The sequence below is a fragment of the Mytilus edulis genome, chromosome 9 (assembly GCF_963676685.1).
Source record: "Mytilus edulis chromosome 9, xbMytEdul2.2, whole genome shotgun sequence".
Taxonomy (NCBI): domain Eukaryota; kingdom Metazoa; phylum Mollusca; class Bivalvia; order Mytilida; family Mytilidae; genus Mytilus; species Mytilus edulis.
Window position 1 is genome coordinate 80779933 of NC_092352.1, and position 16813 is coordinate 80796745.

At 32.8% G+C, this 16813-nt stretch overlaps 1 protein-coding gene across 1 annotated transcript in view; it reads left to right on the forward strand.

Annotated features, from left to right (window-relative positions):
• Positions 1-16527, forward strand: part of LOC139489156 (histone-lysine N-methyltransferase 2D-like) — a 44252-nt gene extending 27725 nt beyond the window's left edge. Inside the window, exons 9-21 of the mRNA XM_071275320.1 lie at positions 322-470; positions 1034-1408; positions 1767-1871; positions 2171-2280; positions 3580-3823; positions 5699-5811; positions 6861-6990; positions 7745-8044; positions 8643-8773; positions 11134-11311; positions 12575-12691; positions 14655-14837; positions 16049-16527. Coding sequence (XP_071131421.1) covers positions 322-470; positions 1034-1408; positions 1767-1871; positions 2171-2280; positions 3580-3823; positions 5699-5811; positions 6861-6990; positions 7745-8044; positions 8643-8773; positions 11134-11311; positions 12575-12691; positions 14655-14837; positions 16049-16141 — 2228 coding nt within the window. The 3' untranslated portion in view covers positions 16142-16527. The remainder of the gene's footprint in view (positions 1-321; positions 471-1033; positions 1409-1766; positions 1872-2170; positions 2281-3579; positions 3824-5698; positions 5812-6860; positions 6991-7744; positions 8045-8642; positions 8774-11133; positions 11312-12574; positions 12692-14654; positions 14838-16048) is intronic.
• The last annotated feature ends 286 nt before the right edge of the window (positions 16528-16813 follow it).

Sequence of the window (16813 nt, forward strand, 5' to 3'; positions counted from 1 at the left end):
CAAAACTTTGGATCCAGAACACTCATTTTAAAACTTACATTTATATTTACAAAGTAGTGACAAACTTATCACTATATACATGTAGGGTTACATTCTTTGAAAGTTTCATATTGAATCAAAAATCTACAACATTTGGATTGAACTCATTCTCAGTTTTATTAATTGTTTGAAAATTTTAAATTGCAATTGAATTCATCTAGAGTTGCTTCCCTTTGTCCAAGTTGCTTTTATTTTTCAACATGGAAATTGTTACTATATTACAAAAGAACTGTTTAAAATAGTATAATAAACATTAAAAATAAGAATGTTTTTCCTTTGTAGATAAAGAAGATCCAATTAATATTCATAATTTGATCAAAATGAAGCCAAAGTTTTGTCGTAATTGTGATATGGTGGTTCTAGACAAAGGATTCATTAGAAAGAAATCAGAGATGCCATTTATGATCAAAGAGGACCATTTTACTTTCAGGGTAAGTACCTCTAGTGATGACCGTAATAAAAACTAAGTAAAAATTCACAGGTGTCTTTATAATAATCGATATAACAAATGAAACTTTGAACGAAAGGAAATATAAGTTCTACAATAAGATAGTAACCAACAAAATTAAAATTGGAAAGAATTGTATTGCTCTAATTACATGTCCACAATGACTAATATTATCTAGAACCATTTAAAGATCAGTGGTTTTGTCTGAATTTTAGCTTCCTCTAATACAAACTGGTGGTTGTGATATAGCTAAAAGGGACAGTAAACACTTTCAACCAATCAAATGAATGTATCTCTTCAAATACATCTTTTTCCAATGTGTCTTTGTTAATATCACATCAAAACATATTTGAAGTTGCTGACTATAAACAAAGATTGTTTTGCAAATGACATATCAGGTCTCTGTTACAAAAATTCACACATTGTAAACTTTATGAATTAAAAATCTGTATTATCTTTGAGTCTTGAATGTTAGGTTACAAGTATTTCACTCTTATTTTCTATGAGTCTTTAATGTTAGTTTACATGTATTTCACACTTATTCAGGAATCAGAAGACGAAGATATTGCTTTCTGTAGTCAGAAATGTTTTGAGAGATTTGTGATGGTGTATAGAAGTATATTTAAGTCTGGGGGATTGCACAGTAAACTAGGACAAGATCCAGCTTTCTTCTCTGACAAATCCCCGTCAGCAGCATCCCTCAGTCCATTCCCTTCTACTCCACCCACAATGGTTAGTCCAAGGGGGTCAGGATTCTTAACGCCTAACTCTTCAGGGGAGAGAACTCCACAGTTGACACCTACAACACCAACTGGTGCCCCAATGCTGATGGGAGGGGTGGAGTCACTGACACCAACAAGACAACGGCAAGAACTGGAAAAGATTCAGGGAAGGAAACACAAAAAAGATGTGCCACCTAAGGTAGGAATAATGTGGACTAGGAGCAATTTCAGTTTAAGTGTAATTTCCAAAAAAAATATATGTAATCACCTTCGTCTGAAATTTAAGAATGACATTCTTATACATGAAGAGAAAAAAGAAAGAAAGGTTTTATGATGACTTTTGAAATACAAGCATTCAAAAATCTAAACTTTTATTGGGAATGTAATTAATGTTCCTGGATTTTTTTGTAGGTATGGTAAAGCATTAAAATTAATTTTAAGCTGAACAAAACACTATACTATGGAAATAAAATATAATTTAATACATTTTGTCAAATATTTTATTTAGATGCTTATTTAGTGTTATTGAATGAGAAATATTTATATCTTTGTTGCAGCCTCCACCAAAACGTTGGAAGAATATAAGATATAAAAAGTGGGATCCATCTTTCTCACAAGAACTACAGCCTCGACCAGAAACTCCTAAAAGTGAAGTCGAAGTAGTGAGTACATTCATCAAGGAACCAATAATTCCTTTATTTTACACAGAGAATGTCGGGAAAACTACGACTGTATTTGTTATATTTCTTTTTAAATTTTGATAGCATTTCTTTATGCTTGGTTTTTATAAATAACAATAAATTATCTTGCATTTTTGTCCATTGTTCAATCACAATAATAAATGCATGCACAAATTTCTGAATTCACAGTAAGAAAAACAGTTGAATGAAATATTTCTGAATTTATTTTACCTTCCAATGTTTTATATATAGTTCTAAAATAAACATTTGACATATTTCAGCTATGGAAGGCTCTAGGTACAATAATAACTCCAGACCCCATGCCTGAAGACAAACGGTCCTGTGTGTTCTGTCAGGTTATTGGTGATGGCCCAACTGATGGACCAGGGAGGTATGATATCATTCACATTTTTTATTTTGTATTTTGATGGAACCAAACTCAATATTAGGTTCAATTACGGAAAATATTTGAAGCTGGATACAATCATATTTATTTTAGAAAAGCCTTTGGTAAACAAACAATACATGGAATCATTTTATGTGTCCTATCTTTTAGGAATAGGGAATTAATTCCACTCTTTTCGGAATGTGAAAGGTGAAAAGTTTTTTCGATTGGTCTATCGTTTTGAATCTCTTAACTTCTTGCATTTGACCACAAACTGCTCAAAACTGCCTCATATCAATCAAATTTAGCCTCTTGTTTTATTTAAAGATAAAATGTTTGAAAAGGGAATATTCTTTTTATTTATCTTATTTGTGTATAAGGAAAAAAAACCTACTTCGCAGTACATCATCCTTTCTTTTTATATCACATCTTTGTACAGTTTTTTCATTGTTTACAATGTTTGTTTATAGTAGAATAGTTAAACCTTCTATAATACTAAAATTACGAGGTCCAATTTGTCAGCCGTCATCACATAAAAACGACGAATCAAAGAATTCAACTTTATATATAACTAATATAGTACAATGGTGTAGATTAAAAATTACACCACTCCAGGCCCTTTTGTTTTCCTCGTAATTAATATTGCCAATAATTAAGAAGTTCCGGGTCGAAGCCGATACCGATACCAATAGTATATTCACCTGTTACCTACTACCTTATCTGTACGTTCCGCATCTGACAGGCGCACCAACAAACGGTGTATTCAGGATTAATATGCTATATACACGGGTCATAATCACAGGGTTGACACTACTAAATAGTCAAATTGTTACCTATTGTAGTATTTTAATCAGTAAGACTTTCTAAGATAACAATACGAATACTAAAAATCTGGACTAAAAATAAGGCGTATAGGTACAGTTTTCAATTTGTTAGCAGGCATGACGTTAAACAGCGAATCAATGCAAAGAATTCAACTTTATTTATAACTAATATAGGACTATGCTGTTGATTGAAAAATACTCCATTCCAGGACCTTTTGTTTTCCAAATAATTAATATTACCAATAATTGATAAGTTCCAGTTTGACGGATTCAAACAGAAAGATTTGAAAGCAGAGAAAACTGTGTATCTTATAATCAGCATGACTTTATCAGATGACAATACTAATACTAAAATAGGGCTTGCGCATAGTTATATACTTTAATTCAGTCACGGACCCGCGATATCACGGGTGTGTTCTAGTATTATATACATATATTAATGAGTACCAAATTTATGTATTTATAATATTATAATCTTCAGATTGCTTAACATGGATGTCGATAAGTGGGTACATTTGAACTGTGCCCTCTGGTCATCGGAAGTTTACGAGACTTTGAATGGTGACTTGATGAATGTAGATGTAGCGTTCAAACGAGCCCAGGCACTGGAATGTCAGTCTTGTAAGAAATCTGGAGCTACATTGGGATGTTTTAAAGTTAACTGTTCTAAAGTTTTTCACATTGGTTGTGCACAGAAAGCTGGATGCATGTTCTTTCAGGATAAGGTGAGTCCTATATATATATACCATAAACCAACTAACTTTGGAGAGCGATTTATTTTTGTGAGAAGAAAAATAGCACAAATATAAATCATTACGAAAATTCAAAACTTTGTCTAACTATATCAAGTAAATTTGAAAACTTTGTAATTAAATCACCACAAATTAAGATAGATAAGACAAAATGCAAAATAAAGTATCTTTGAAATAAGTTGGTATACAGTAGCGATCATTGGTAAAAAAATATTGAGAAGATACCAAGTATTTAAAACTTAAGTCAAAGAGAAACTGGAAATGCTATGACTAAACAGAATAGACTCTAAGTCAGCAAAATACTACATAAAAAAGTCTGAGCAACACAAAGATCACTAAAAACCTACAGAGAGGATATCAGATACTTCAGAAGTCTGAGCAACACAAAGATCACTAAAAATCTACAGAGAGGATATCAGATACTTCAGAAGACTGAGCAACACAAAGATCACTAAAAACCTACAGAGAGGATATCAGATACTTCAGAAGGCTGAGCAACACAAAGATCACTAAAAATCTACAGAGAGGATATCAGATACTTCAGAAGACTGAGCAACACAAAGATCACTAAAAACCTACAGAGAGGATATCAGATACTTCAGAAGTCTGAGCAACACAAAGATCACTAAAAATCTACAGAGAGGATATCAGATACTTCAGAAGACTGAGCAACACAAAGATCACTAAAAACCTACAGAGAGGATATCAGATACTTCAGAAGGCTGAGCAACACAAAGATCACTAAAAACCTACAGAGAGGATATCAGATACTTCAGAAGACTGAGCAACACAAAGATCACTAAAAACCTACAGATAGGATATCAGATACTTCAGAAGTCTGAGCAACACAAAGATCACCTACAGAGAGGATATCAGATACTTCAGAAGTCTGAGCAACACAAAGATCACTAAAAACCTACAGAGAGGATATCAGATACTTTAGAAGTCTGAGCAACACAAAGATCACTAAAAACCTACAGAGAGGATATCAGATACTTCAGAAGTCTGAGCAACACAAAGATCACTAAAAACCTACAGAGAGGATATCAGATACTTCAGAAGTCTGAGCAACACAAAGATCACTAAAAACCAACAGAGAGGATATCAGATACTTCAGAAGACTGAGCAACACAAAGATCACTAAAAATCTACAGAGAGGATATCAGATACTTCAGAAGTCTGAGCAACACAAAGATCACTAAAAATCTACAGAGAGGATATCAGATACTTCAGAAGGCTGAGCAACACAAAGATCACTAAAAACCTACAGAGAGGATATCAGATACTTCAGAAGGCTGAGCAACACAAAGATCACTAAAAATCTACAGAGAGGATATCAGATACTTCAGAAGTCTGAGCAACACAAAGATCACTAAAAATCTACAGAGAGGATATCAGATACTTCAGAAGGCTGAGCAACACAAAGATCACTAAAAATCTACAGAGAGGATATCAGATACTTCAGAAGGCTGAGCAACACAAAGATCACTAAAAATCTACAGAGAGGATATCAGATACTTCAGAAGGCTGAGCAACACAAAGATCACTAAAAACCTACAGAGAGGATATCAGATACTTCAGAAGGCTGAGCAACACAAAGATCACTAAAAACCTACAGAGAGGATATCAGATACTTTAGAAGGCTAGGCAGAAGTATTTATAGATCCTTGCCTTTAAAAAAAATGGTTTCAGAAGGTTTATCAGAAAAATACTTCAGATGCACCAAACTTATATAGTGTTATTAAATATAAGACAAAATGTTTTTATGGTAAACCTTCAGAAACCCAATTTTAAAATTGTAATTAGAAATGTATTGTTTGTTTTATATAAGATATTTTTTTCTTTCAGACAATCCTTTGTCCAACTCATGCACCAAAGATATTCCCTGACAATGTGCTGACCAATTTATCTGTATATAGGAAAGTTTATGTCAATAGAGATGAGGATAAACAAGTGGCCAGGTAACACTAGTTATTATGATAAACAAGTAGCCAGGTAACACTAGTTATTACGATAAACAAGTAGCCAGGTAACACTAGTTATTACGATAAACAAGTAGCCAGGTAACACTAGTTATTACGATAAACAAGTAGCCAGGTAACACTAGTTATTACGATAAACAAGTAGCCAGGTAACACTAGTTATTACGATAAACAAGTAGCCAGGTAACACTAGTTATTACGATAAACAAGTAGCCAGGTAACACTAGTTATTACGATAAACAAGTAGCCAGGTAACACTAGTTATTACGATAAACAAGTAGCCAGGTAACACTAGTTATTATGATAAACAAGTAGCCAGGACTAGTTATTATGATAAACAAGTAGCCAGGTAACACTAGTTATTACGATAAACAAGTAGCCAGGTAACACTAGTTATTACGATAAACAAGTAGCCAGGTAACACTAGTTATTACGATAAACAAGTAGCCAGGTAACACTAGTTATTACGATAAACAAGTAGCCAGGTAACACTAGTTATTACGATAAACAAGTAGCCAGGTAACACTAGTTATTACGATAAACAAGTAGCCAGGTAACACTAGTTATTATGATAAACAAGTAGCCAGGTAACACTAGTTAACACTAGTTATTACGATAAACAAGTAGCCAGGTAACACTAGTTAACACTAGTTATTATGATAAACAAGTAGCCAGGTAACACTAGTTAACACTAGTTATTATGATAAACAAGTAGCCAGGTAATATAAAAAACAAGATGTGGTATGATTGCCAATGAGACACACTAGTTATTATGCATCAATTCTTTGTAATATCCAGAAATCAATTATAAATTGCTCTTTTATTCTGGTATTTTCAATATTATTTTTCTAGCAAGAAAATATTTTTTTAAATGAAAATATTTTAAAATCTGAATATTTTACCTTTTATTTTTCAATTTCAAAATTGGCAATATTTGAGATAAATTGACCCTTCATTAACCCTTTCCTTTGGTTTTACCAGGAATCTCAATGCAGTTTAATATAACAATGTCTTCTTATTATTTTCAGTATGATCCGAGGGCAGGAAGAGGGGACTTATGCTTTAAGGATCAGTTCTCTAATTTTACACAGTGTAGGACAATTACTACCACATCAAATAGCAACAGGGAAATTTCATACCAGAGATTTTATATACCCTGTAAGTGTACTGCAAGGAATGTTAATGAATGAAGGACAAAAAAAATAGTTTTTAGCCAATGTGCATAACACAAAGTATATACTGAGCTTTAAATCAGAAAACACATGAAATAAAAATTGCTAATACGTTGCAAGAAAATAAGATTGAGAATGGAAATGGGGAATGTGTCAGAGACAACCAGCTGGCCAAGAGAAAAAGGCTTAAGGCAACCAATGGGTGTTCAACACAGCGAGAAAATACTGCACCTGGAGGCTGAAATTTAGCTGGCCAATAGCAAAATGTAACTAGTTCAATGAAAAAATTTATTTTAAACAACTCAATAAGTTAATTCCATGTTTTGTTGAATTTATGTTGCAACTCACGGACAATTCTGACATAATTTAAGTGGTCAACAAAATATACATTTTTTGCATTAGGGGGGAAATGGAAGATACCTAAGGATTATTAAAGCTCACCATGCTCACAGGTTGAAAACAAACTGATGCTGTTGGTAAAAATGAAAATTACCAAAAGACAGACAAACAGTTTACGAAACAAAACATAGAAAATTATATAAAAACTGCAATATGAATCCTACAAAACTAATTCTTTACAGCATTATAAATCTTTGTTATAACAGATTGATTTTAAATCTTAATTAAATGATTTTCAGATGAAGTGTCATGAATTCTGCCAAATTTTCGTTCACTTTGCCTTACTATTATATAAAAATTTAAAATGATTTTTAAAACCATTGTTATCTTTGTAATGACAGGTTGGTTTTAAATCTAGTCGATTTTATTGGAGTATGAGGAGGTTATATAAACGGTGTCGGTACGTCTGCAGTATTAGTGACAATGATGGTCGACCTGAATTCATGATTTGTGTAGTGGAAGCAGGCTTCGAGGATATTGTTATGAAAGACAGTTCACCACGTTCTGTGTGGTTTAAAGTGCTAGAACCGTTAGATAAAATGCGAAGAAATGCAGACTTAGTGAAAATATTTCCCAGTTTTATGACGGGAGAGGAATTGTTTGGTTTAACAGAACCAGCTATTATCAGGGTGATTGAATCTGTAAGTTTATCTTTAAAAAAAATTTCATCTCATGAATGGACATTTATGTCGATGTGACAGCAACCCATAAAACAAAACAAAATTAAAAGAAAAAGTTTGATTATCTTTCTTTTACCGTCTTCTATTCGTAGTATGTACAGCCACAAATTTCCCTAATTAAATAAAAAGTGAATAGTTGAACAGAGGATACAAAATCTGCCATTAACTCAAATTGAAAAGATTTCTATATCTTGACACTCAAATTAAAGTTTAATGGAGTTATTCCACTCATAAGTCACAATTATAGAAATCATGAGATTGCTTTTGTTCTTCTAATATTGATACATTTATTAAGCTCAAATTATATTTGTTCTTACCGTAAAAGTTGTTAAAAGTATGTCTTTGATCACCCTCTCTGAACGAAGGTTTACACGTAATGGCTATGATTAAAAATTTGAAGCATTTTCATCAGGATTAAAGAATCAGAGCTTCCAGAAATTTTGTATTCTCTACTGTGTGGTGTGTTTGAATTGCGGGCAAGAGGAATTTTATGGTTATGTATATCTTAACAGAAACCTATACATTTTGCAATAATCAAATGAATTATATTATTTTACAGCTACCTGGAACTGATCTCTTATTAGACTACGCTTTTAAATATGGCCGCTGTGAATTGATTGAAATGCCATTAACAATCAATCCATCAGGCTGCGCTAGAACAGAACCAAAACTTAGAACTCATTTTAGAAAGTAAGTATGACATATGTAGTGTTATTATAGTCATATACTCTTGGTCAATGTATCAAACATTTTAATGTTATATTGTCCCATTAAATAAATACATAGCTATTGTTCAATGAGACATTCTAATGCAACAACGTTTGTAACGTTCATTTTGATTGGATAACGTCACTTTCTTACATGGCATCAATTGACAATTGATGCTATGGGACGTACGCGCAATCGCAGACGACATATGACAGATTTTAAATACATGTTTTAACGTTGTTTTCTGTCCGTTTCATTAGAATGGAGATAACAATATTGTATTATAAGCTCCGACGGCATCAATTGGGGATTTGATGGTCGCAAATACCCATTTACTGTCTCCGCTTACGCGTCGCCAGTAAACTTAATTTGCGACCATCAAATCCCCAATTGATGCCGTCGGAGCTTAAAATACAATACAGTTATCTCCTAAATAGAACAGACAAAAGTGTAATTACATTGACCAAGAGAAGATCTAGATGACTTTGGAACTGTTTCATTTGGTTAAGCAAAATTCTGTCTATGTAAATTTCTATTGATTCATTATTATACCCCCGCTTTAAAAAAGGGGGGGTATACTGTTTTACCTCTGTCTGCCGTCCGTCAGTCCGTCCATCAGTCCGTCCATCAGTCCGTCAGTCCGTCAGTCCGTCAGTCCGTCCGTCAGTCAGTCCATCCCATGAAACTTTCGTCTCATTTTTCTCAGGAACTACACATCCACCCTTTCTGTAATTTGGTATCAACATTTATATATGTTAGCTATACCGTGTGATGCGTTTTCAGATTCATCACTTGACAACTTCCTGTTTACCGAACACTTGTATGATTTTACACATGATAGCCAAGTTGAAAATTTTCGTCACATTTTTCTCAGGAACTACACATCCACCCTTTCTGTAATTTGGTATCAACATTTATATATGTTAGCCATACCGTGTGATGCGTTTTCAGATTCATCACTTGACAACTTCCTGTTTACCGAACACTTGTATGATTTTACACATGATAGCCAAGTTGAAAATTTTCGTCACATTTTTCTCAGCAACTACAATACAAGGATTTCTGAAATTTGGTTTCAGGATTTATATAAGTCAGCTATACCGTGTGATGCGTTTTCAGATTCATCACTCGACAACTTCCTGTTTACCGAACACTTGTATGATTTTACACATGATAGCCAAGTTGAAAATTTTCGTCACATTTTTCTCAGGAACTACAATACAAGGATTTCTGAAATTTGGTTTCAGGATTTATATAAGTCAGCTATACCGTGTGATGCGTTTTCAGATTCATCACTTGACAACTTCCTGTTTACTGAACACTTGCATATTTTTACACTATTAATATTATCCACTTGCGGCGGGGGTATCATCAGTGAGCAGTAGCTCGCAGTTTCACTTGTTATTCATGCATTTTGTGGACAGAAGAAAACCACTTTTAAATTTCCACAAGTACAAATTTTCTATGGGATTGTATGCAGACATCAACAAAAACATGGAATCTTACAACCACAAAAACATAGAATCTTACATCCACAAAAACATGGAATCTTACAACCACAAAAACATGGAATCTTACATCCACAAATACACGGAATCTTACATCCACAAAAATATGGAATCTTACATCCACCAAAACACGGAATCTTACATCCACAAAAACATGGAATCTTACATCCACAAATACACGGAATCTTACATCCACAAAAACACGGAATCTTACATCCACAAAAACACGGAATCTTGCATCCACAAAAACACGGAATCTTGCATCCACAAAAACACGGAATCTTGCAAAAATACAATTTATCCTCAATCCACTGAAATTGGTACCCATAAGAATTGATGAATTCAATGTATAGTGTGTGGCAGTGATTCTGTTGGTGTCTTTTCCTGTCACCTGCATCACTTATTTAATCTGTTGCTCTTTTTATTTGATTTAAGTGGTTTTGAGATTTCCCATACTTAACATACTAGACCATAAACTACTACATTTCTGCTTTAATATAACAGTGGGTTAATCTGCAGCTGTGTGAAACAATGTTGATGTCACCAAACTTGCACAGATTCTTATTATTATTACAATTGTGACAGAATAGGTATCACAAAAAAGTAAAAAAAGTTGTATTTCAAATTTTAATATTATTATTCATAAGGAGCTTATACTGAAGTAGGAATAATAAATCTGTAATTTTTCTTCATTGTTCAAAAATCAAAATTTTAATGCATGCAAAAATTTGTGATTTTATTATATTTCAGAATCATGTGTATTCGTTGTTTGTATTATTTAAGCTCTAACATTTTTGTGTGCCCATGTCTTCAATAATAAATTTCCATTTTCAGAATGCATACATTACAATCCAGCCATACATCACGGTCACTCCCTGCCATGGTAACAGGGGTGACCGGAGACATTAATTCTCCATACATGAAACAGTTTGTCCATTCCAAATCTCAGCAGTATAGAAGGTTAAAGACAGAATGGAAAATTAATGTCTTTCTAGGCAGATCTAGAATTCAGGTTAGAATTAATTAATTGTTAACTACACAATTGCTGGAACAAAGACATAAAAGATCCCATTAGGTTTTGTATGCAGTATACAACAAGTTATGCTTTAGTTTTTCTGAAATCAGATGTAGATTGCAGTCAGGGATTCATTAATCAATAACATAAAAAGGGGAATAACTTATTTGATTCAGAAAAAAGCTAAGAACCAAATTCTGGCTGTCGAAAAAAGAAAAGGATTAGCTCATCTCACTGCCCCCTAAAATTGTTTTAAGTGATAGGATATTTGTATTAAGGGCTATTCCAGAAAAAAATGTATGGGGGGGTTGGAAGGCACGTTGTATTAATAATACATGGGTGATGAGTATCCGAGCAACTTTTCACACTATAATGCACTATGATTCTCAATTACAATTGTCTGGGTGGCGGGTGCTGACAAAAACTGCCTTCCAACCCCCCCATACATTTTTTTCTGGAATAGTCCTAATACAAAACTGATATATGTTTAGATATATTACAAATTATTTCAGAGTTATTTCCCTTAGTACAATAGAATTCAAATATTTGATACATGCTTACATAAACTTGTATGATGAAAGTAATAGTCCAAGGAGGAAATAAAAAACAGACAGCAACACTGTCAACATACAATGTATATTTGTTCCACCTAACAGAAGTTCCAAAGGAAACTTAGTTATGAACAAATATAATATACCATCTATTCCGTTTGGAACATATGCTGTCATTTTCCTTTCAGTGGAAATAATATTCTAGAATATTTTTTTCCATTTCAATCTTCTATTTTGTGAGAACACTAATATTTAATAGAAGATAGACAAATATCAGTCCACAAAACACTTCATAGAAAAATAATGATTGGGGAACATGAGTGCTACTGAAAAAACGAGGTGGTTATATAAAGTGATCCGAAATGTAAGCATTCCTTACTCTCTAAATATGGTGACATGTTTCCTGCAGATCCTGTGAACTTGCAAGTTTAAAACAAGCTAAGTGTGTCAGTCAAGTACAAAGAATGGTTCATACTCATATCGATTTAAATTGTTTTGCCCTGATCATGCTGATTGTGCATATAATAGCTACTGTACATTAAACATCAGTACATTAAATCGAATTATGTAATAACCTTATATTAATATGATATATGTTTTTGTACAGGGACTAGGGTTAATTGTTGTTTATATTAATAAGTTATATGTTTTTGTACAGGGACTAGGGTTAATTGTTGTTTATATTGATATAATATATGTTTTTGTACAGGGACTAGGGTTATTTGCTGCCCGTGATCTAGAGAAACATACCATGGTGATAGAATATATAGGCTATCTTATACGGAATGAAGTAGCTAACAGATTGGAAGTAGTTTATGATGAACAGGTACTGTATTTAAGTCTTAAAATGAGTTAAAATCTAAAGTATAGAAATCAGAAGATGTGGTATGATTTCCAATTAGACAACTCTCCACAAGAGTCTAAATGGCTATTTAAATAGCAGTGGTCTCGTTGGCCCAAAATAGAAGGGCGCCACACCCTGGGTGCCCTAAGCCTCGCCCTGTGTGCCCTCAGCCGCGCCCTTCTGCCCTGACGCTGTTTTCTGACCCTTTTCTGAAAAACCCTTGTGCCGTTTTGGTAAAATTGCCTTTTGTTTCATCAATTTCTTATCAGAAGTTAAATTACATATATGACACCTGGTAATTGCCCCGAGGTAACGAGGTTAATCTGAAATTAATCATGTCATTGCAATCAATTATTGTGGATAAGACTTCAAAGGTGTTAATTACTAGGTAATTTAGTAAGACAATGTACCTTTTTGTCATAAATATGATGAATGTGTCGGCATTTTCTTTTCGATCTCCAAGTCACAATGGAAGAGTGTATGAATGAAGACTTTCATGAATTTAGAATTGAATTGAAGTAATCAACTTTTGCCTTCACAGAAACATCGTCCATCTCATCTTTGTGAGCGACAAGCAGATGTAAACATGTTGAAATTAATTTTGGAGTTACTTCCCCTGAAAAAGCTTATTACAAAATTGTGTTCTAAAATATTATTTAGCTCTAAAAATAGGAAAAAATAACCAATTGAATACAAAATTATATAAGAATGTTACCGTAAGGATACTAACTGTCTTTGGACATACCAAAAAAAATATATTGGAATTTATTTTTTATAATCATACTTTTGGCAATCCATGTTTTATACATTCTCAATTAAGAAATATGTATAACTTAATTGTTTGAAGGGTGTCAAGCTATCAACTTACAAAAATGGAAGTGTGTAGTTAAACTCTCATCACAAATCAACATGATGAAGCTACACTAAATAATATATTCCCAAACACAAACAATAAAAAAAGTTCTGAGGGCCAAGCTCTAGACGAAAATTTTGAAATACAACTATTCTGTCATGTACATGTATGGTAAACTATGAGATGTTTAGTTTATGTTCTTTCTTTTTGGAAGGAGAGGGGGTGGGGGAGAATAGTAAGTTTATTTTGCCTCTTTTGGTTAATAGTATGAATGTGTATTGACATTGTTATATGAACATGTAGTATGAATGACTTTTCTTATGCAAATTTTATAGAATAAATAATCATAACAACAACTTATGCATCTTTATTGACAATATATACAGTAAAAAAATATGTGATACACGCAGGGACGTAGACAAAAGAAATGAGCAGTGCCTTCTCCTACCATAAAAAAGTGCCCTGCCCTCCACTGGCACCCTGCCCCTTTTGAATTCTAGCTGGAGCACTGAATAGGAATTTGGAAATATGTCTTTATGTAAGATTAATAGGGGGAAAAATGGTCATACTGTACAAAAAATTCTTCAACCTATTTTCAGTGTTTTAGAACATAGTTATTCTTTTTATTGAAATGTTGACTCTCTTACAACTAAAAACTACATTTTTCCATTAACATCATAAGGGTAAATTTTGAAATACTGCTTTTGATTCCCAATAAACTTATTATGTATTGCTGTTTAAGCCGGGTAATAAGATTTAAATAATTATAAAAGTAGTTCCTAGACAAATCTAGGTTTAAGAAGATAACCATCCTTTTGACATATTGAATATTTTTAGTTAATTTTATAGTCTGTGTTGAAGGGTTATATTCCTTTTAAGATTTTGAATTATCAACAAGACTCTAAAAAAATTCAAGCAGAAAACAGACATCATTAAAAAAACAAAAAAGCACATGTCAGAAATAGCATGCTTTTTTTTACTTTTTCTCTAGACAGATTTGCAAAGATGTTATTTTCTAATCTGAAGAAAATCATGCAATTGAATACATAAACAAGTATGAAAACTAATTAATAACTTATTCAAATTTTGTAGAATCGTGGTGTATATATGTTCCGTATAGACTCTGATATTGTTGTGGATGCTACCATGGCTGGAGGACCTGCTCGGTATATTAATCATTCATGTGATCCTAATTGTGTGGCTGAAGTCGTTCCATTCGACAAAGAAAGTAAAATTATAATTATAACAAATCGGAGGATACCTAAAGGAGAGGAGGTTAGTATTGACAATTAGGTTGAGAGAATATGTGTTCACAATTAGGTTGAGAGAATATGCCGTGTATTTCTGGTTAGTGTCTGGGAAAATTCCATGGTATAAATCTAACTTACTGCATATTCTACACATTTTGGTGTACTACCATTGGAAAAAAACGATTTTTTTATATTAATTTTCAAACTTCTTGCACCTTATCGAAAAATTAAGGATTTTCTTATTCCAGGCATAGATTACCTTAGGGCTATTCTAGAAAAAAACGTATGGGGGGGGGGGGGGTTGGAAGGCACATTGTATTAATAGTATTAATAATACATGGGTGATGGGTATCAGAGCAACTTTTCACACTATAATGCACTATAATTCTCAATTACAATTGTCTGGGTGACGGGTGCTGACAAAAACTGCCTTCCAACCCCAACCCCCTACATTTTTTTCTGGAATAGCCCTTAGCTGTATTTGGCACCACTTTTTGGAATTTTGGATCCACAATGTTCTTCAACTTTGTACTTGTTTGGCTTTATATAAATATTTTGATATGAGCGTCACTGATGAGTCTTATGTATACGAAACACGCATCTGGCGTTCTAAATTATAATCCTGGTACCTTTGATAACTATTGTCATGCCTAAGTTTGAATAACAATTATGTGGGTATACATCATTGAGGATACAACCCTGTTCCTGAAAAAATCAGAGAGGACATCTACAAGGCAATTTACAATTTTTAACAATGTACGAGTGTTAGGATATATCAGATATACATAACATTTTTATCCTTAAATGGACGCACAAATACTGATTTTATGTTTTTCATATAATTCAAATTTGGTATTTCATAAGCAATGTTAAAACAAAAGAAACAAAAACTTAATTCAAACAAATCTCATATAGAGGCTTAAATCACAGACTCTGTCTGGGTGCAAGTTTTAAGAATGAAGGGTTTGCAAACATCATAAAATATGTGCTGCAGATATGTAATAAAGAAGATGTGGTATGATTGCCAATGAGACAACTCTCAACAATAGACCAAATGACACAGAAATTATAGGTCACCATACCACAATGCTTTTAAACCAAATAAAACTACCAAAAAAATGTTTTTTGATTCTTTAATTATGATGTGTTCAACAATTCAAGAGACATACTAAAAAAATGAATAACTTTATAAAGTTTATTAAATATATCATTTGATCTTTTTGTTTCTTTTTTCAGCTTACATATGATTATAAATTTGACTTTGAAGATGAACAACATAAAATTCCTTGTTGTTGTGGTGCTAAACGATGTCGAAAATGGATGAACTAAAATTTTCACCAAGGATGATAATTGCATTATGGGAATAGTCTTGAAAACTTTCAAGTATTTATGTGAATTATTTAAAGAATTATTCAATTAGTCAATTTACAAAATGAAGTTTTACTTCTAAGAACAAATATTGACTTCAGTGACAACTATTCATAAGGGATTATAATTATAACCAGAAAAGTGAGAAACAGATCTTCGAATAGTCAGGCGTACAAACAATTATAGAGTGAAGAAAAATAGAGTGTAAAGAAATAATGAATTGTGGCAAATATATTTATATGAAATACTTTTTATATATGAATTTGTAGGATGAAGGAAAAACCTAAAATTGGATTTAGATGTCAATTGTTAGTTTAATAATATTATGTCTTGATAAATATATGTAAGGGCTATTCCAGAAAAAAATGTATGGGGGTGTTGGAAGGCAGTTTTTGTCAGCACCAGCCACCCAGACAATTGTAATTGAGACTTGTAGTGCATTATAGTGTTAAAAGTTGCTCAGATACCCATCGCCCATGTATTATTTATATAATGTGCCTTCCAACCCCCCCCATACATTTTTTTCTGGAATAGCCCTAAGAGGAAAGAAAAAATATGTAGAAGGGAAGGAAAAACAAAATTGAAAACTGAAATAAGGCCAAGTTTTTTTTATACTCATGTCAGAGAAGGACT